At 38.7% G+C, this 21811-nt stretch overlaps 2 protein-coding genes across 4 annotated transcripts; one reads left to right on the top strand and one right to left on the bottom strand.

The window, feature by feature from the left end:
• Nucleotides 1–2061: 2061 nt before the first annotated feature.
• srsf3b (serine and arginine rich splicing factor 3b) lies at nt 2062–6740 on the bottom strand. 2 transcript variants are annotated; one of them, XM_034223937.1, is made up of 6 exons: nt 6482–6740; nt 5491–5701; nt 5224–5364; nt 3360–3398; nt 3032–3118; nt 2062–2836 (listed from the first exon to the last, which is right to left on the bottom strand). In XM_034223937.1, exons 2-6 carry the CDS (start codon nt 5691–5693, stop codon nt 2809–2811), a joined length of 498 nt encoding a protein of 165 aa, XP_034079828.1. In that variant the 5' UTR covers nt 5694–5701; nt 6482–6740; the 3' UTR covers nt 2062–2808. The 2 variants fall into 2 exon arrangements, with proteins under 2 accessions (XP_034079828.1, XP_034079829.1); XM_034223938.1 differs by having other exon boundaries at nt 6467–6675.
• Nucleotides 6741–8323: 1583 nt separating this feature from the next.
• On the top strand, nt 8324–21811 carry LOC117551111 (S-adenosylhomocysteine hydrolase-like protein 1). 2 transcript variants are annotated; one of them, XR_004569750.1, is made up of 18 exons: nt 8324–8785; nt 11691–11802; nt 11978–12121; nt 12426–12526; nt 12856–12958; nt 14477–14571; nt 14772–14878; nt 14982–15098; nt 15841–15904; nt 16421–16509; nt 16788–16858; nt 17150–17244; nt 17379–17477; nt 18132–18200; nt 18363–18441; nt 18607–18727; nt 18824–20981; nt 21103–21811. XR_004569750.1 is itself a non-coding variant. In XM_034223833.1 (17 exons), the coding sequence occupies exons 1-17, from the start codon at nt 8606–8608 to the stop codon at nt 18828–18830; spliced, it is 1653 nt and encodes a 550-aa protein (XP_034079724.1). In that variant the 5' UTR covers nt 8324–8605; the 3' UTR covers nt 18831–21811. The 2 variants fall into 2 exon arrangements, 1 of the variants encoding a protein (XP_034079724.1); XM_034223833.1 differs by having other exon boundaries at nt 18824–21811.

The following is a 21811-nucleotide window of genomic DNA, read 5'->3' as shown; positions in this document are numbered from 1 at the left end:
TCAGTTTGAAGGCAGCTGCATGGTGCGGAGGGTCTGCAAGCCCCGTTAAGTTATCTCTATTGATTATGACACGCAGGCCTTGTATCTGCATTGTGAAAAGTTTGATTTGATAAATCACACCAACTGAAGCTTATAAAAGAATATGCATGGCCATAGTACACTACGTTATAGAGGAAGTTGGTTCTTTCTAGATAATAACCTGACACTATGGTTAAATAACATGTGTAAACTTAGCACTACACTTTTAACGCTCAATGTACTTGATTATATTGTAACGTAAAAATTGTTGTGTAGTTATTATAAGAATTAAAAAAAAATCTGATAAATAATAAAAACAAGTGTATTGATTCTCCTATACCCAACTCGAGCAATCAGTGTTGAACTTTATGTGTCCAAATGTAAAAAACACTGCACCATTGTTATTCTCCTTAAAACAGCATGTCAATTTAAGACAAAACTGTATAGCGTTTCGGCATACATACATGATATATGACAATACTACAGTTAATGGACTTTAGCCATGCATTAACACAAACTAATTTATACACTGACAAGGTAATTAGTTAATTACTGAACTTTAGAAGTGCTGCCACTTGTATTTTGTTATTTGTACAAAGCCAGGCTTCCAGCTGCTGGCTGTAGCCTTGACAACAAACAGGAGTGTTGTCCATCCTCTCTCATCTAACTTCAGATGAGAAAGGATTTATTTGCTCTTTTAATGTTTGGTCTACAAGAAAAAAAAGTTTATAGAAAATAGTGGGGGGGAAGACATTGGAGGTCTTCAATAGTCTTTAAATCGTCGGTATGCATTGTCTTAAATCCAAGGATAACAACTGTACCATAATTTAACAGATAGGTGAATTTAATTAACCTAGTGTAACAAATCTAAAATTAGCAACAATAAGCTGCATCTTTGTGTTTTTCAGATCAGTCATAACTCGATGGTGGAAATGTTGGAATTCCCATAGACTGAATGGGGAATACCGAAGGTTTCTGAATGGATTCCCGCGTGTTCCCGTATCCCTGGATACCGTGAGTCATGACTTGTATGATGTCATTAGGGTTTGTGTAACACGTGGAAAAGCCAAAAGCGCGCGTTGTTTTAGGGGCGTGACCAAAAAACAACCATTTAGCAGAGGGAGAGAAGCGGGGGCTATCACTTTCCGTGGGAACTAGAAAATACCCAGTTGTAAATTAAGATAAAGCCCTTTATTGCCACAAGAATATAAAGCTTAACCAGACAGTGCGAATTACAATGTAGGCAAACACTCTTTATGGTGTTTTATTATGAGGTGAGTAATGTCTCAATCTCACTACTGAATATAGTTCAGGACTTCCCACGGTCTTCAGGAACTTTTAAAAGTCTGTGTGTTGGGGAATAAGTAGTTCCATGTGATTATATAACGTTATAAATGTGTCGGTTTAAGTAAAAATAAACATGTAATTAAATTACAGTAACTTATCAAAAGGCTGGTTTACACAAAGGGGTTACATCCAATTATATTCTAAATATATATAAATAACATTTATTATTTTTCAACCTAAATTCTAGTCTTACGCTGCTTGGTTTGTAGGATTTTCCAATGTGTTGCCCAGTTTCAAACATTTGTGGAGGACATGTAAATTACATTTAAAAAATAACCATCCCAAACTGTATGCACCACATTATAGAATATAAAATGCTCCATTAATTTTCTGATGCAACATCATTTTCTGTAACACAATCACAGCCTTTTTTAGAGAAGTGTATATACTAAAGAACCTCAAACAAATACATACAGTTGACTGACTCAAAGTTCACCATCTATTAAGTTTTCCTAACTATAACAATGTGTTGCCTCATAATAAGTGGTAAGATAGATAATGTTAATTAAGCTTATATACACAAGGCAAAATCTCACAATCACACCAAGTGATGTTGACAAGGAGTAATAAGGAAACAAAGACTGAAGTTAGCAGGTGTAGAAGTTTTACATTTCAAGAGAAATTGGCTTATTAAAAAAGGGAAAGCAGAGCAGCGCTACCAAATAAATTGCAGCATTCACAAATAGGAAACAGGAATTGAGGAAACACTTTAACTGTACCATTTAATGTGTCATTGACTCCTGTTCAGCTCCTCAACCTATACTGCAGGAGTGCCCTCTTGTGGAGAAAAATAATGCAGTATATTTGCTTTTCCTCAGGAAATAAATACATATAAACTGTTCTTTTGTAATCAACCGGTATCTTTAATTAAGAGACCATTTCACATTGTATCAAACAAAAGAAAAATCATGGAAAACTTTATAGACAAAATTCAGTCTTGTGTTCATAACACTTTTTTTTTTTTTAAATAAATGCCATAGTTTTGTATCTTTAATGTGTGGGTGTGTTTTTTAACAAACAACCAACCATTGACAGATGGAAACCTTCAGTGTGAAGAAAGAAAAGTAGCACGTTGAAAAATAGGCTGGTTACAGACAATCAAAAGCAGAAATAGTCACACTCCTTACTTCAAAAAAAAAAATAGCTGAAAAAGAGGAACTACTTACTATGTCAAACTACACAGTACATTCATTGACAAAAACTGGTGAGCTGGAATGCTGGGTGCCACCACTTTTTCAGTACTGACAGCGTGGACTACACACCCACTCAATGCATGTGAAAAAGTACAATAACAGGTAAAGGGGAGGGACACTAAAATGCTTGATTGTTTTAAAAACTAATCAACAAAAAACAAAAAAAGGCCACGCGGCCTTGTCGAACTCCATCATTTTGAAACGACCAACCGTTTCTCTTCAGCTCCCTTTGAACCTGACAGACGTTCCTCTACTTTCTGTCGTTAGATCTGGAGCGGCTGCAGGGAAGGAAAAATAACATTAAAGTAAGCAAGAATCAAGCTGACATTAGCTTTAAGCAGTACCGCAATCAAATAACAAAAAATATGACGGGTCATTTGGAAAGGCAAGGCATATTATAAGGTTTCACATTAAGCCGTCAAACATCTGTTAAACGAACTACATTTTTAGACATTGTCGAAATAAAGCAGTACCTTCTTGAGCGTGAGAAAGACCTTGAAGGTTTGTGGTTCCTTTCCCGGGAGAGGGACTTCTCCCTCTTCCTGTCTCTGGAGAAAGACCTGCAAGAAACATAACCATCCAGGTAAGTTACACATTTTCATGTTTTATATACACACTGTCTAATGATGGGGGCATGAGAAGAAAGTCAATTAATTAGACGCTACCACTTGAGACTGCACAGTTCTGAATCCTCAGACAACACACAATTACAGATGTAAAACAAATAAATATATATCTATACCTAATTTGCACTATCTAAAATAATTACAAAATATTTAATGTAGAATAAAACATTTGTACCTGCTTCGACTGCGGCTGAAGCTCCTCCTGCGTGGGGATCTGCACAAGGAAAATACTAAAATGTTAAAAACTAACAGATGAGCTAACCGGAGAGCTCCACACTATTCCAATCCTTTCTCTACATGGGCCTCCTTCAACACAGCCCATGGTCTATCTCAGTCATTCAAAAATAGAAATAAATCACTGGGGTGTTTTTCCAGGAACACAAATATCTCAATCATAAAATATAACACTGACAATGGACCTAGTGCATAAAGATGGCAGGTGCTTTTTAATAATCGTTCACTTATTCCACAGCGCATCCTCAAGTAAATGTTGTGAGAATAAAATACATTTTAAATTTTAGGTGGTAGAGTAGGATGTGTTGTACAGTTTATATATAAAATGTCTCATGTTGTCTGAGACTTAAAATCATAGCAAAATGGAAGTAAGCCAACTAGCAACACGCTGCACTGTGGATTGGGGATACTAAGAACCACACAGAGGCCACCATCTGTATGAAACTGGTCCACTGCATCTACAAAGGAGAGCGTTAGGTATTGGAAGCTGGTAACAAAAATAATATACTGGTCAATGGAAGTAAGTCTTGAGAAACAACCAGGCTAAGATCTGCTAAAACCAACCATACAGCACAAAACACAGTTTTAAACACTCATTGGGGGGGTTGAGGAGAGTTTTTGTGTGCCTTCCTAATTCTGCTCAGAGCCCCAGACATACCACATTTTTTTCTATAATCTAAATCTCTGGAAATGTGAAATTCCAGACTTATGTTTGAAATAATTAAAAAAAGAACAACCTTTCGACACCAGCTCTTCACTTTCAAAACTGTAATCAGCAGTGTACTGAATGAAGCAGGAAAACTTACTAGTATTTTTGGTTTTCAACAAGCTAGATATGACGAAAGGGAGGCAGACTGCCGGCCGGGTAGGTAGGTATGTAGAATAGGCTGAATAGGGCTGGCCAGATGCTGCAAGGTGATTAGGTGGCAGGCAGATGGGGGCTGGCTCTGGCTTTTTTCCTGCTTTAATTGGTTAGCCGTAGGCTGCTGTTGGTTGTAGACTTTTGGGTACGTAATATGCTGATTGGTCGGGAATGTGAGGTGGGCCGCTGGCGTTTGGATTAAGGTTGAAGGAGGAGGAGGAGGTTGAGAACGGCATGCTGAGGAACCAATGGGTTGGTGCAACTTGACGACTGGCCATGCCTGGGTCATGTGACAGCACCAGCCAAGCTGATTGGTGCACGATGGTCAGCAGTCACATGATGCTGAAAGAGGACTAGTTGATTGAGGATGGTGAGAGGAGGCATGGTGACGGCTCTGTAACGGGTTTCATTCTTATTAATATGGATGAAAAATAAAAAGCATCCTCAAACAAAAAGGTAAAGAATGCATCACATTTGGCACTTTACCCCCCCATATTTAAAACAGACTATATTTTTCTGACATAGGAGTTGCTTAATTTAATTTCAGACCGATTCTGCCATTTTTAAGCAGTTAAAATGCACTTACATTTTGAGAGTGCACAACATATTATAAAAAGAAGCATAGAGTAGAAGTAGAAGTTTTGCAAGACAGATTTTAAGACGCTTTTAACAAATAAAGAGACTTCCCTGAATAACCCTAGTATACAGTCCTATTCCCATGCCATTCTTCATTATTTGGTTATGAATGTCTATCTGCTTGGCTCCCTACATAACATGACCAATAATATAAATGAAACTACCACAAATGTATAAATCAGCAGAAAAGATTACAAACTCTAGAAATGCCCAGACTGGAAAACACAAGCAACTACCAGGAAATATACTGTGGGTAAGAGTGTACGTCACAGAAATCTGGGCATTGTAAAATAACAACATTGGTCACCTTCTTTTGGCTGGTGGGCTACGACGCCTGTTATCGTCTCGGTCTCGAGGACGCCTGCTCCATGGTGGGGGAGCGCCCCGGGTGCGACTGCGCTTCTCACCATTGGACAACTCCACTCGCACCCGGCAACCACACAACGTCCTGTATATATATATATATATAAAAAAAAAAAACAGCAATCAGTCATGATTGCAGCTGCATCAAGATGGACTTGTACCTCCAGTGTTGGCCACTTCCTCTGTAAAATGAGTTAAGATCGCTGCCTACCTTCCATCAAGCTCACGCACTGCATCAGTTGCATCTCTGGGATCTTCAAATTCTACAAATGCAAAGCCTGGAGGGTTCCTGGCAACCCAAACACTGCGGAGAGGACCATAGTAGCCAAATGACCTCTCTAACTCTGTCTTGTTTCCATTGTTGCCCAAATTTCCAACATAGATTTTGCAGTCGAGAGGACAGTCACGATGCATGACTGGATCTGAAAAAAGATGAGAATATTAATAATGCAACAGTTTAGACTTTAGTGAATGGTTTCTTGACAACAGAACCATGAAAAATGTATTGTCTCTCTACATGATTATATAACAATAGTTCGGAACCTGGACAGAAAAAGACGTCTATCACCCTGCATCACAACAGGACCCATAAAGGGCCCAGGGTGCAGCAGATACACTAACGTTTTCTGTTATCTTATGGTTTAAGCTTAAACAAGCAGTCTAAACTAACCTAGCGTGTTATGGGAAAATAAATGATAATGTTAATGATGATTTCAGATTAGCGTAACTGTTTCACTGTAACACAAAACGTGCTGAATGTTTACAATATGTTCTACATGCTTAAGTACTTGGAAACGGAAATAAGCTTGGCCTAGAATCTGACAGTATGCTAACTTTAGCTTCACTACAAATAGTATTCATGGCAGTTTAACTCCCTCCTACTGATCCCTAAATAGGGCGAAGAAGCCTTTGTTCAGTTGAACGGCTTAACGTTATACTGTTAGCTATGTTCCGCTTTTAGAATGCGTTTAACATGAGGTTTCCAATATGTGAAGCTAATGCTAGCTGGTGGCTAGTTAGCCATAGCTAAAATGGCTGTCATATTTCTGAGGCCTAATGCTAATGCTAGCAGCACAGGATTCGAACAAAAGCTCAGGATTTAAACAGAATGAAGCAGTGGGATAATGCAACGCAAGTAGGTCAAGTTTTAACACCACACAAAATTAAAAGTGTTGTAAAAATGTTACCTGTTTTATTCTTACCTGCAATTAACCGGCACCGATTATCCGCTTCTCCGGTTGGTTGGTTTATTCGGTGGTCGGTGGAAAATGGCGTGACGGAAAATACGTTTGTAAATCCGGGGGGACCGGGAGGCGGGGTCAATTCATACTGATTGTATTATCACCTTCTCTCTATCCGTATTGAAATTAACAACATCGAAAAGCATACATACTAAACCACATAACAAGTGATCAATTGAAAGTATCTTTTGAATAATTAGGCATGATAGTTTCAAGTTGGGATACCACCTTTGGCCACAGTGTGGAAGACCATTTAGTTGTGGTGGCGCTGTTCCAACATTCTGGCTAGGTTTATTTTTTGAATGCCCAGAAACAAAATTGCAACCAGTCTATTGTTGCACCCAGCTCAATCTCATTATAGACAATTATATATACCCAAAAAAACAACCTCAATCAACTCAAGGTTTATAGGAAATGTACTTTAAACTCAAGTGTCTGGTATTTGTTGACCAATCAAAGCAGTCAGTTCTGCATGGTGGGTTCCTATGCAGTCAATTTGCACAAAAGAAGAAATAAAAGCTACATTGGTTTACATTATTATCATTATCAAATAATGTGCTTGAATAAAATGTTGCAGTAAACGTTATTGTGCTGATTATTATATATCACATTTGTATGAGTGTTCTTTGCTCTTTCTGTTGGCCCATCCGTAACATTTGAATAAAGTTATAACATCTAAATCCAGGCTCTGTATGCACCTATATTTGCTCATCGTGTGAAATGCAAGAGCCCCTGCCCTGAGTGACACCAAAACAATGTTTGCTCATGCAAATGTACCTCTATTATCATCTGCATGAAAGGTCAAGTTGTGCAGGGTTGAATGTAACCGAGAGTTGAGTTGTTGCCATCCCAGACTATAGTTAATATAGGATATTTGTTGGGCTTCTCCTTAACATCCTATCATAGCCAAATAAAGATAAACTAAGGTTTAGAAAGGCTTTTGAGGCTCAATGGGGATACATTTAACACTATTGTCCCACCTTACGAAAACCATGTGTAAATCTAACTAAAACAAGGGTATTCGTTAATTTACGCAGTATCAAGTGTAATAATCGAGTAGCTGGTTTGCAGCCTATAGTGAGAACTAGCCGTGTCAGATGGGTCTCGGACATTATTATAACCAAGGTGCAAATGCTAAATAAAACGTATCTACTTTCAAAGCCACAACGTGTCGTGACTTGAAGAGGGATAGTAATTTATATGTTGCAACCTGAAGCCAGTAAAAGCCAAGATCGCATGAGTAGTGAATGAGGATTCCGATGAGCTTAATGTTGCATTGAAAACAACTGGGAATGTAGTGCTCCAACTGAACCTGTTTCCTAGTCCAACACACACTATAAAAATGCAATTTCAATAAACTCATAGTGGAGTGTACTAACGGTGGGCCTGCTGTACTTCAGTAGTTTTGAGGTACCTAACTTTATGCCACTTTATGCTTCTTCCAAACGACAATTCAGAGGGAAATAATGTAGTTATTTGTATACTATATTTATCCAACAGCTTCAGTTAATCTTAACAAATGAAGAAAACATGTGTAGAGAATGGACTGTAAGAGCAACACTTTGATAGTGTGTTTGAAGGGACTGTTTACACTTGCATTAGTTGCAGTCAAACTTCATTCAAAATAGAAACAAAATAGCTTAGATTATAGTTTCCTGATTATTCTTACACAATTGTACTTGCGCATACTGTTTAACGCGTCACCTTCACTTTTAAAACAGTATTTATTACAAGTGATTTGACTTCCTCCACCGTTCTTTTTGTTGTCCGACTGCCCCTGAACGCAGCTGTATAAATCCTACCCCGGTTACCGCCCACAAAGTAACTCAGCAGCCAGGTGACAGCGGAGACAGCAGCGACTCTACGCAGCCCAACACGCAAGACATTTGTCAGCGCCTAATTAAAGTGGAGTACTCACATATGTGTCCTCTAATATTGCTTTAACTTTTTAGTTTTACATTTACGTGATTTAAAAAGCATCTCCTCCGCTCGCTGTTGCAGAGTAGTTAGCTAGCAGATTGACGTTAGCTCCTCTGACAGAGACCCCAACGGTGGTTGTATCTCTGACCGACCGACAGCGTCAACATGTCGGACCCGGCCGTGGAGGTGAAGCTGGAGGTGAAACAGGCCAGCAAAGAGGTGAAAGAGAGCGAAAATGTAGCTGAAAAATATTCAGCTATGACCGTAAGCAAGAACAGCGAAATGAACATGGGAGACCTGTCGTCCGCCTTCAGCGCGGTGCCCACTCACAAACCTGTCAAAAAGGTAAGACAGTCTGAAAAATGTAGAGCTGCTTTTAGCTCTGTCAAAAATAATGTGTTCACGTTGTCTGTGCTGATTATGTTATTGCATGGAGTCAGTTGTACCCCAATACATTGGCAATACAATATGTACTATTACCTGCCCCCAGGTTACTCCGTTATATCTTCTATTCTTTGATAGATTAAGATACAAGTCTATACCTTACTGGCAAGGTTAATACAGATAACATCATTGTTTTAAGCAATGTTACATCAAAGGAAACATATACACTTATAAAGATTCTCACATTGATTGTATTACGATTATTACAATAACAATGTATTGCATAACAACGTGGTGATACTGCAGTAACAGGACTATTAATATTGCATGTGGATTATGCATTTGTGCATATGCGTCAAGCATTATTATAAACATGTTAACGTTCCTTTTATAAAACATATTTATTTAGTACAGGCAGGAGACACATAAGGACACAACAACAACAACAACAACAACAGGTAGGGGAGATGCCATTCCCATCTCTCAAAATAATATAAATACAATAAAAAGAATACAGGAAAATCTTTTTTTATTCATACCAGACAGTGGTAAGAGAGGACACACTTGGCAGATTACATGTTCTTACAATTACTACAAAGTAATACATATACTATTCATCTATAATGCTCACTAAAAGAAAAGCCATTTCTCTTTTTGGTCTCACATGAATTGCTTCATTTTCTTGCCACATCCAACTCCAGGAAACAACTCAATGATTTGCTCCATGTAACACTCACAAAAGAAGGATGTTAGCTGACGCTCTGTAGGAACAAGGAAGAGTTGCACTGTGAATTTATCGTGCTTTACATTTGAAAATATTTGCACACCTTATTTAGGTTGGAGTTGACAAATGTGCACACTATTGTCTTTTAACATTGTGCAAGCACTGTGACCAGGAATCTGTCAGATGGGAGATTGATTAGTCATCCTGGCAGCTTTACAATGGACTTTCACATCCTCATTCTCTCTGGGAGGAACTTAATATTACAGCAAACTATAGGCAAATATTACTGCTACACCTATTTATACGTTTTATGTAAATCTGGATAGTCATTTGTTTCTAGCTGTCATCTGTAATGTAAGGTCAAAGGGAGAGAGAGGAGGACTGTTTGCTTTGTCCATGTTGTGTATGCCCTCAAAAAGCCCAGTGGAAGCCATTTATATTCACAGAGCATGTGTTAAAGCGGTATGTTACAGGTGATTAGTTTCCTGTTTATGTTCTCTCGTTAATATTTAGCTATTGATGGTTGCAAGTTCAGTTGCAAGCTTAATGGAAGTGACTTTGGGAATTAGTTGACTCCAACTTTCTCTTTCAGCCGGGTAAAACAGAAGCACATGCAGCTTCAACATTATTGACTTAAAAATAAGGGGCATTTGATAATGTAAGAGACCATGAAGAAAAACGAAAAAAACATAAAATATCTGGTACAAATCTGTAAACCAAATCCTTGAGCCTGCATAACGATACAATGAAGCGGCACCATTACATACCTTCACTTCATCAACCCAACTCATCATCGGCACCATCACTTGGAATAAGGCTCGGAGTGTATAGGAAGCACTATGTTATGCAGGTGAAACATCACATCTGTGGCTTTTTTAATAATCAGATAGCAGGAAACCAATATTAGTCTTTCAGTGGCTGTAACCGACTCTGTCATGTCCGGGGGTAACTATGTGTGGTCTCGTCACCCCAATCTCAGGAAAACAGCTTCCCATTGTTCTCTGTTGCCATGTCTGTGGTATGTGGAGGCTTTTCAGTAGCAGGCCTAACCTAGAAACTAGACACTGACCTTATCAGGATGAAGAACCTGACTCTCCTTCAATGAGGTGGACAATGAGGCCGGCACACACAAATGAGTATGTAGGCTCATTTATTAACGTGCTCTGATTCTTTATCTGTCCAAGGCTTTTTTAGGTGTTATTACTGAGACCAAAATGAGTTAACAAGTTATTTCAGAGCTTGCTGAGGTGTGTGCCTGTCCATTCTCTACACCGAGACTCAGGATAACGTTACAGCACCTGGAGATTTCTCACTGTATCATGTTGCTTCAGTGCCTGCAGAATCCCTGTCAACAACAAAAATCTGGTTACTGCTGTGAAAAAAGTTAGCTGACTAGGCATAAAGCTATGCACACAAAACAAAAACCAGTTCTTTCTTTTTAAAAATGCAAACACTAACTTGCTTTTCATGAGCCTTAATTAGCTGCTTTTTATACAAATAAGCGACAAGCTGATATCTAGTTAGGCCAGTCACATAATTGTGGAAATAAATTAACTATTACAATTCACATGCAACATTATAATTTGTATTTTATTTATATATTACATATAATTCTATTTTTGGCAATAGAGCAAAATAAGCTTACACTTTTCAGTAGGAAGAAACTCAACTCAAGCAAGGCGGAAAAAAAGAAAAAAAAGAAAAACTTTTTTTGACTTAAATGGTTGTGCTGTGTTTTGAACTATACTCCAAGTCCACAGCTGAACCAAAGTATAACCCTCTTTGGACACAATACCTTCAAATGTAACAGGAGAATGATGTTGCTAATAAAAACTAGCATTCATTGCATTGTTTTAGTTGTGTTGCCCCTGAGCCCTGTGTTCTTTGTGTCTGTGGTTGTGTTTGAATGTGTTGTCATCCATTGTGATGCACTGTTAGTACTGAGTAAATGAAACACACTTGATGCTCATCCTGACCGGGCCTCTGGCAGTAGAGATATTGAATCTCAAGGGGACCTTTTTATGGGTAATTTAAAAACAATTACAATCTTTCATATTGCTTTTGTGTGTCATGCCTATATTTATAATAGATTCAGTTATGCATTTACAGCTAGTCACATTACATTTTCTTTTTTTATACCAGCAAATCCAGTTTGTGGAGGACAAGCAGGAGTTCAGCAGGTTCCCTACAAAGGCAGGCCGTCGCTCACTGTCCCGCTCCATCTCTCAGTCGTCCACAGACAGCTATGGCTCCGGTAAGAGAGAGAAAACCAAAAAACAATCTGTGTTATTTCAAAATGTTAACCTAACTCCGTAGTGGTAACCGAAAAGGAGATGATGCTGTATATGGAGCTCTCCATTTCTTCAAACCATCTTTTCCTTTGTTGGTTTTATTGTGTTTAGTTGTTTAAAAACCTCTTTTTGTTCCAGCTGCTTCCTATACGGATAGCTCTGACGATGAGACTTCACCACGGGACAAAACTCAGGTCAACTCCAAGGGCAGCAGCGACTTCTGTGTGAAGAACATCAAACAGGCTGAGTTTGGCAGACGTGAGATTGAGATCGCAGAACAAGGTAAAACACAGCAAGTCAAAATTCAGTTTTTTTTGTTATTATTGAATGTTACGTTAATTATTCTAATCCTGTCATTTTATATTTTAACTAACTGATCCAAGTGTTTTCATTTAATCTAATTACAGAAATAAAACCTAACGATTTTACCTCATCACCACACTTATAGAAAATGTAATAATATAATAAGAAAAAGTGGTCTTTTATCTAGCTATATTTTCTTAAACTCAGGGTACAGAGTTTGAGCATTGTCTGCTGTGTATCCCACTCATCACTTTTTTTTTTTTTAATGTTGGCTCGTTTTCAGATATGACGGCGCTGATCTCTCTCAGGAAGAGAGCACAGAGTGAGAAACCGTTGGCTGGTGCCAAAATCGTGGGCTGCACTCACATCACCGCCCAGACTGCAGTAAGACTCTCTCTGACTTTGAGCTTCAAAGCCGAAGCAAAGGCTGCCGTGTGAAAGTGCCTCTTAATCAGGAGAGCGTTTTAGATCCATTCTATTCACATTTTCTGAGTGCTGTGGAATGTGTTTCCATAAAATACACTATCTGGCTGTGTTTCATAAAGAACATCATCAGCCACCGACAACCAGTTGATCCAAATAAATCATAATCCAGGCCTGGTTCATCGTAACCTTCAGTGTTATTGAATAATACACATATACATATTGATTTGCAGTCTGTTTGTGATCAGGGACCAGCTCTTATTTGACCGTTTGCTTATACTGTGTTTCAGGTGCTGATCGAGACACTGGTGGCTCTCGGGGCTCAGTGCCGCTGGACTGCCTGTAACATTTACTCCACACAAAATGAAGTGGCTGCTGCTCTGTCAGAGACCGGTAAGCAGGAGAGAGGCCGGCGAACAACGTTTAGTTTTGGAGCTCAAACACCAGGGAGTGAGGAGGATTGTGATTTTGAATCTCACCAGAAAAAAAGGACATCCAAAAGTGCTTGAATCTGTTGTCCTTTTGATATTTGTTTACTTAAGGCTAGAAAATAAGGCTGTGTCCTGTAGGCCACATGCCTTGTGAAAGTGAAAGATTAAATAACTTTCCGTGTCTCAAACTATGACTGTTGGCTCCTTGTAATTCATAATCAAAAGTCCTTTTTAAAAGTCCTTGAATTAGATTTTTTTATTAAGAACAATAACATGTTTTTACCAGAACCTCTGATCAGCATAAGGTGAACCAAGGATACTGAAATGTTTAATAAGCTATTTAGTGAAAGAACAGCACTACTTCAACCTTTTATCTGTGGTTGCTATGTGATAGTTTAAGCATGTACTACATTTCCAAACTGAAGCTTTCATGATCAGACGAGCTGAATGGGAGACAAAAGACTGCTCAGTGAAGATCATGCTGTTTCTGGGGGAGTTGTTCCTACTGTAATTGCTTTGCACAAGTCGGCTCTGACACTTGATGACACTTAATGATGAAAACAATTTTCAGACCTGCACTGAATTACATCACATTGTTCAAAGAATTATGTGTCATTTGAAGTGCTTAGAATTTCGAACCAGATTGATCTGTTTCTTCTAAACAATTCAATGTCACAGTCAGTGGCGAACCGTGTCTATCACAACTGGACCTTCTGTAGACACACACACACACACCCTCCGCCGCCCCCCCGCCACTATAATGTCTGTCTTTTCACTGAATTGTCGTCTTGAAAATGGTACTCGCAACTATTCCGCAACAACTTCATCTTCACCTGTTGCACTTGTCATTTCAACGTTAAAAACAATAAAACGGCATGAATTGCTTCGTCGCATTCATCTAGAGATCCTCTGTCTCGAGCCAGTTAACTAGCGGGCCTTCTAGAATACCCTGGAACCGAGGGAAACTGAAAGAATACGCCCATTGGCTACAAATCAATATATGATTGGTTGATGAAACTGTCAGTCCAAACGTACGCTCTCATTCAGTGCAACGGCCAGGGCATTCTATCAAGGATGTAGAATACCTTGGTTGAAGGATATTCTACCCAGAGACCCAGAACAAGATCTGATTGGTTGCTTTCTTTTCTAACACAAAACCACTGAAATGCGTAGTGCATGGTCCGAGAAGGACAAACAAATCAACGTAACACTGTAATATTACAGATCAACAACACGGATACCATTCTCATTTATTCATTTTATATACATTTTTATTTATATAATTAAATCGAGTTTTTGTTTGTTTTATCTGAGAGTTCCAGGGTATTCTCTGAATACCTTGAAGGCCCTGACGGTTCGCCACTGGTCACAGTGCTTATAACATTGCCCTGATTCACTAGCATACGTCCAGATTTAGGAACTGTTTCTGTGATTGCCGCTTGTTGACAAATAAGGTTTGTTTATGTAAATTGTGTTTCAGGTGTGGCTGTGTTTGCCTGGAAAGGGGAGTCAGAGGATGATTTCTGGTGGTGCATTGACCGCTGTGTCAACAATGAGGGTTGGCAGCCTAACATGGTACGTGGAAACATTTGTTTTTCTACCTTTTAATGAGGAGACAACAACACACTGTGAATGCTTTAGACAAACAAATGCCTCACATAGACATACAATAATTACAGAGAACCAGCCATTCTTTTTGAGTTATTTCAATAAGTAGCTCTTTCTTTTTATGTAAATATTTGTCTCATAATAATGTACTGTGTCATAACTCTTAGATCCTTGATGATGGAGGAGACCTGACACACTGGATGTACAAGAAGTACCCCAACGTATTCAAGAAGATCAGGGGCATTGTAGAGGAGAGTGTCACTGGGGTTCACAGGTGATTTACTGCTTAATAGGCTTCCTATAAAATATGAAGTGCAACACAGCGACATGCACCAACATGATGTGAAAGCTCTCTGCCTTCCTCTGCCTCTCTCCAGGTTGTATCAGCTGTCTAAAGCTGGAAAGCTGTGTGTCCCCGCTATGAATGTGAACGACTCTGTGACCAAGCAGAAGTTCGACAACCTGTACTGCTGCAGAGAGTCAATCCTGGACGGGTGAGGGAACTATAATGCATTTGTGAAATAGGCTCAGTAAAATGTGTTTATAAGTAGAAATGAACAAGTATGGTTTGAAATTAAAATATCTAACGTATACCCTTCCAAAACGTATGAGATAATGGTTTACAATAGACAATGGAAAACATTGGTTCAGCAAAATGGCTGCCATCAGACAGCCGGTTCATAACGGTCAATGTCACATCTCTGTAGCTTTTTAAAAACCGGTTGCCCTTGTTAAGCTCTTTCGCTGCCAAAACCTAAGAAGAAAACCTCTGGGAAGACAACTATTGCGCTGATACCCGCCTGTGAATGATTTCCATGGCAGAATATAAATTGTCTACTAATCTTTAACAACGTCTGCTCATCTCCGTATCGGGTCAGTGCTTCCTACACTTACCGCTCATCATTTATTGCTGTTCCTTCTGATGAATAATCTGCCAGGTACGAGGTAAAGGTTAATATCTTGTAACAGGTGTTCCAATATGAGTTATGATACGAAATGTCAGCATCATCAGACCTTCAGATGTATCGCACCGGGATATTTTAGGAATATAGTTACGACTTGTTTGGTAAAGGGCTTGTTATCACGCAGACATGTTATTTAAAACTGTAGAAAGTTATAATGATGCAGAACGTTTATTGTATATCCGTAGATAGATTACAGATTTTTGAGTCATACAGATTGGTAGTTTCTCACTTCCACAGGAGAATGCTAATGTTATGTTTCAAATGTCTCTAGCCTGAAGAGAACCACAGATGTCATGTTCGGAGGCAAACAGGTGGTCATATGTGGGTACGGTGAGGTGAGATACTTATATCAACGTTAACATGCCACAATGATCTTAATGATGTAGCTGTGAACACATTCATCATGATCGCACAAACACATGCTGTACTCATAACACACACAGCTGTCACCACAATTCATCGGATAGCTTTCACAGTATGATTTACTCTAGATGACGTTAAAGGTCTAAAATGCAACATTTCTGCATTCAAATTCTAATAACGACTAGGTCTAGCCCATTCAATGTAAGGTCGCCTGAAATGGCGTTGAATCTTTCGAACATTTTTCAGTGTCTGCCAGAAGCTGTCATAATCCACTAAAGCCACATTTTATCGGTACATTTTTAGCATCTCAGTTATCTTTACCTATACATTTTAACCGAAGGGAGGATTTTAGTCATCCAACATTTGGATTTTAAGTTTCAGGGCTTGTGTTTAAATACTGAAAGGTTCAATTACTTTATAAAGGTCAGGGTAATTACTGGCATATGTATCTCTGCTGGTGATACAGTAATTCAATGTTATGTTTGCAGGTTGGAAAAGGTTGCTGTGCCGCCCTGAAAGCTCTGGGATCCGTCGTCAGCATCACGGAGATCGATCCCATCTGTGCCCTGCAGGCCTGGTGAGGAAAACAACAAGTGGAATGATGATCCAAGATGTGTGGAATGTCAAAGATATGTAAAAAGGACAGACAGCAGTATGGGTGAACAAGCACAGCCAGCTAACTGTGTTCTGTTAATTATATAACAGGCATGTTGTGAAATAATTCATTTGAAACTAAAACATACTACATTGACCCAACATGGACTCCCGCTCTTCAGATGAAATATGATGTTGTCAATAAATAATGGAGAGTTTTCTCCCTGAGGCTGAATGCTGAACCTCTTCTTCCTTTGACAGCATGGACGGATTCAGGGTGGTGAAGCTGAATGAGGTCATTCGTCAGGTTGATGTCATCATCACTTGCACTGGTAACTCCAATTTAAACAATGCAGATTTACTCATTGGGATGCACGGATGTGGGATTACATTTTCTTTTAGCTTTTTAATCTATAAATGCCTTTTTGTTGATTGTTCTTTGCACTGTAACTTAAGCTGCTTTCTCCCTGCCGCATGCTAATGTGTCACGTCGGTTTTGTATGTTCAGCTTTTATTGGAAATGCTCTTACAGTTAGTCTGTGTCGGGACAGAAACCAGATTAAGATCTCTGTGTGTCAGACGATGTAAATTGATTAAAGGTTCATGATTGTGTCTTTCTTTAGGGAACAAGAATGTGGTGACCAGAGACCAGCTGGACCGAATGAAAAACGGCTCTATTGTCTGCAACATGGGCCACTCCAACACTGAGATTGATGTGGTAAACTAGCTTCTAAAAATAGAAGAATTCAAAGTTCAAATGTATCCTCCACAATGGGTTAATACATAATGAAACAGTGTGGATCCACCCGCAGTGTCTTTAGATGTCAGGGCTGATCTCCTCTCCTCTTGCAGGCGAGTCTCCGGACCCCCGAGCTGACCTGGGAGAGGGTGCGCTCTCAGGTGGATCATGTCATCTGGCCTGATGGCAAGAGGGTCATCCTTCTGGCTGAGGTAACTGGTTTGCCTGGCAACCAAATGTTATGCTTGATTACAGATTTTGAACATGTGATGATTTGTCATTTCTGTTTCTTGTTCACATACTTAACTGTTTAAAAACACATTATTTTTCACTTTCTATCCATCTTGTTCCGATTAAAGGCCTGTGTCTTTAAGCCTCCTTTCTGAATAGCTTGGTCTGCTCTGATTGGTCAGTGTTTCTGGGTCTTCCACATTTGCGTGCAGCGTTGAAGACTATAACGAGAGTGTAGCTGCACTTTCTACCTATATACAGCTCCGGAAAAAATGAAGAGACCACTGCAGCATTATCAGTTTCTCTGGTTTTCCTAGTAAAATGAACTTTTTATTTTATTTTATTCTATAAACTAATGACAACATTTTGCTGTGTTGGAATTCAACAAACACTGGAACGAAATGGCTGCCAAATGTTTAGAGATAGAGATTTAAGAAAAATAAAACTCTTAACTTTCTTTTTTTATCTTTGTTAGCTTCATTTAGTAGCTGAAACACAATATGGTGTACACAGATTCACTATTTATTAAACATAATTGTAATCAGTTTAATGGTACTGAGAAAAAACATTATTATGTTGGAACAGCGATATTAATGCATGACTGCTTTTTAAAGCGTGTGTTGTTTCTCCATCAGGGACGTCTCCTTAATCTGAGCTGCTCCACTGTCCCCACCTTTGTGTTGTCCATCACAGCCACCACTCAGGTAACATGTTGATACTACCAGACCAATAAGCTATACAGCTGATAAAGACACAGTGGTTATTGCTTCCATTCTCTCACAGGATCATAGATACATTTATTGATCTTCAATCAATTTACTGTGCATCCATTTTCAAAAGTATTACTCATCCATGTTTGTGTTCAGGCCCTGGCCCTTATAGAGTTGTACAACGCTCCTGAGGGACGATACAAGCAGGACGTTTACTTGCTCCCCAAGAAGATGGGTAAGTATAACTTAATACTTAACCTTGACGTGCAGTTTTTAAAGTATTCACAGTTTACACTCAACATTAATCATGGCTGGGCTGTAGCACTGGACTTATTTATTTGTAATCATGTGATCGTGTTTGTATCCCTCTTTCTTACTAAACCGTGTCTGTATGTTTCAGATGAGTACGTGGCCAGTCTGCATCTGACCACTTTTGATGCTCACCTGACGGAGCTTTCTGATGATCAGGCAAAATACCTGGGCCTGAACAAGAACGGCCCTTTCAAACCCAACTACTACAGGTACAGTTCTACAAAATGATGCAACTATGTAAAACATTATGGTAACATTTTGACAAAAAAGTAATTTTTAAATAAACTTGTTCTTTGTGTTCACAGGTATTAGTCTGCAGGGAGCCATACTTCAGCTCGCTCAAATGTAAACGCTACAATCACCTTTCCATAAGACAAGAACAAGATTTATGTATATTGTATTTTATACTCTTCACAGTACTCTTCATACTCTAGAATAGGTTATATTAAGTTCTATTTTACTGACCACAGCAAGTTTTGGCACTTATATCTGCTGTATAGTGGGATTTTTATTTTCAGGTGCATCTGTTCACAAACCTGCTGACTCCTGGCTACTATAGAGTTCTGTCTTGGATATTAAATGTATCAATATAGTGTGCCAAAAGACTGTGACGGGGAAGGGTTGTAGTTGTTGTGAAATGTTAATGGTTAGTTGTGGAATCATTTAAACCTGTATTACGCGATACTTTTAAAATGTAAGCTCCTCAAGTGTTTAGATGCTTTTAATTCCATGGTTTGGCTCTCTCAACAACGTCTTGTTTGAAACTGGTGGCAGTCATTTCCAGAAAATAAATCGTAGACAAGCCTTGCTTTCCATAAAACACCAGAGAGGCATTTTAAACTCCTGGCTGGGAAAGAAAGTAATGCTCCAACTGTTTCTCTCAGGAGAAGGGGAAATAAAACACCTTATATTATATTGTACTAGGAGTTGCTGTTAGTCTGCTAGGTGTTCAAGTAAGCAGTTACTTGCTGACAAATGAGCCATAACAACTAGATAACCTGATTTGTAAAACAGTCTTTGAGTTTGTTTCTGCCCCCCCAGTGGTCAGATATCGCTTACTGCAGCTTTAACGATTTCTCTCTGCTGCGATGTGGCAGCGCTTGCTCACTTCACACATTCCATCCACAAATACTGAAGAAATATCCTTTTCTCTCTCTGTATTATCGTCCACATTAATCCTAACCATCAGCACATCCGGACAAAAAAGTCACTTCAAAACTCTTATTGTTATTGCAAACAAAACAAAGCTAAGTAGGTTTTTGTGTCTGGTAAGAATAATATCTGTACCTCAGGGCATTCAAATATTGTTGTATTTACAGAATAACTAGAACAGGTTTAGATATTTTTGTACTCTATGTCACCTGTCCAGAGTTCAATGACTATTGCAGAATTGTATATTCTGTGTGAAGCGAACACAACAGAGAGTGATGTTGAACAGTGTTACATACCGTATGTTTATTCTACATGTGCAACAACTCTCTCTGAAGGGCAACATTGAGTTTATTGTTAATTTGTCACAGGAGTCTGCTCCTGACAGAGGATATCTGTTGAATCCACTAATGCTCAGACATGGATAAGCTTTGTTGTCAGCACATTTACCTAGACACAAGTTAGCTTTACCTTCTCTGTTATCTTGCGATATTGCACCATTATTAGAGCTATTGTTAAAACACAATATGATGTTTTTTTCGAGTGCTTTTTGTCGTTCATAAAGCTTAGGCACAGTTGTGTGAGGCTTGTTAAATGCACACACTTATTACCCCACCTTCTTGATATTCACTTGAACTATTTTGAATAATGGACCACTTAGTTGAGTGGCTCTTTTTTAATTCAAACTATATACTGTGCAGTTAGTAGTTGAGTCTCTTCAACACATTTTAACATGCTGTATATGATGCTGGTAGTCTGTGGGCCTGCCGAGGGTTCGGCACCTTGTTACCTTGTTACCTTGTTATAGTGTTCACATGTATTTACTCAGTTTCCTGTTTTATCCCCTTTTTTTAAAACTTCAGGCTCCAGCCAAAGTGACAGGTTATTTCTTCTTTGAATTTGATTTTTGTATGAGTTTATTGTTGTCACTTACTCCTGCTTTAAAGGAAAACTCCATCCACAAAAGTACTATTTGTAAATCAATTACTCAGCCTGGTACCTCAAATTCTAGAGTTGTTCTTGCATGTATTCACTGTAACCTATATCAAAAGACAGAACAAAGCTCTTGTTAAATAGATGTGAATGCTTAACAACACCAAAAGTATTGTTTTGCATTAATTTTTACTAGAAGCTTACTTTTAAACATGTAATGCAATGGGAAAAAATAATTTTAATAGGCTGAGTCATTGAAATACAAAGGGTTTTCCTCTAATGCTTTAGTATCTCAAAGGATGCTAATATGAAGTGCTTTTAATCTTTGCACTAGCAGCTTTAAAGCATCGGAGCCGAGGACACTCAGTGAGGACATTAGAGGTTTCTCAATACTCTAATTTCCCCTCCTCGATTCCTATCCTCGAGACTTAGTCCCGCCCACAGGAGATGCGAGCGGAGGACTGAGGAGGGGAACCGAGGAGTCGAGGAGGGGAAATTAGAGTATTGAGAAACCTCTATTGTCAGCTAGATGAGCGCTGCCTGTAACCATGGTTTCTGGTCATTTGACAGTGCCTTGTGACTCACTTAGTAATTTATATTCAGACATGTACGTGTTTTTCTCAGTATAGTAATGTGCCCAACATTTGTTTTTCAGAATTATACAGTGATAGCTAGCTATGCATCAAAACATACTCAGTTTTATTCTGTCAAAGGTATTTTACTCAAATATTATGCATTACTCAAGACGACAACTCATTTTAGACATTAGTGGGCAACATTTTATACTCTGTTGTATTTTGATGTATGTTTCATATCTTTTAACAATCAGGCAAAAACACATTTAGTGGTCTTTTCATAATAGCACTTAAAAATGACTATTAATGTATTCCTTTTGTTTAGCTAATAACAATCATTTTAACATAGTTGTATCTCTGTTATAGAGACAAATGAATGTGTTATTACTATAGCAAAAGCTTGACTCAAAGTCAAAATAAAAAGAAAGTGTACAACTGTGATTTGACAGTTGTACATTGTAGCCGGTTTGACGTTTTTAATGTGGAGAGGAAGCGCTGTAAATGATTAGCTTTGAAGTTGGCCTATGTTCTCATCACTATCTGTTGCTCAGTTTAAAGAACCTCATTCCGGCAGAAGGCAACATATTACATTTCTGTGCACAGTTCCCTTTAATAAACTGCTGTTAAATTTGAAAA

This window comes from Gymnodraco acuticeps, unplaced genomic scaffold (genome assembly GCF_902827175.1).
Source record: "Gymnodraco acuticeps unplaced genomic scaffold, fGymAcu1.1, whole genome shotgun sequence".
Lineage (NCBI taxonomy): Eukaryota > Metazoa > Chordata > Actinopteri > Perciformes > Bathydraconidae > Gymnodraco > Gymnodraco acuticeps.
Note: the sequence above shows the minus strand (reverse complement) of the source record. Positions and strands in the feature narration are given on the sequence as shown.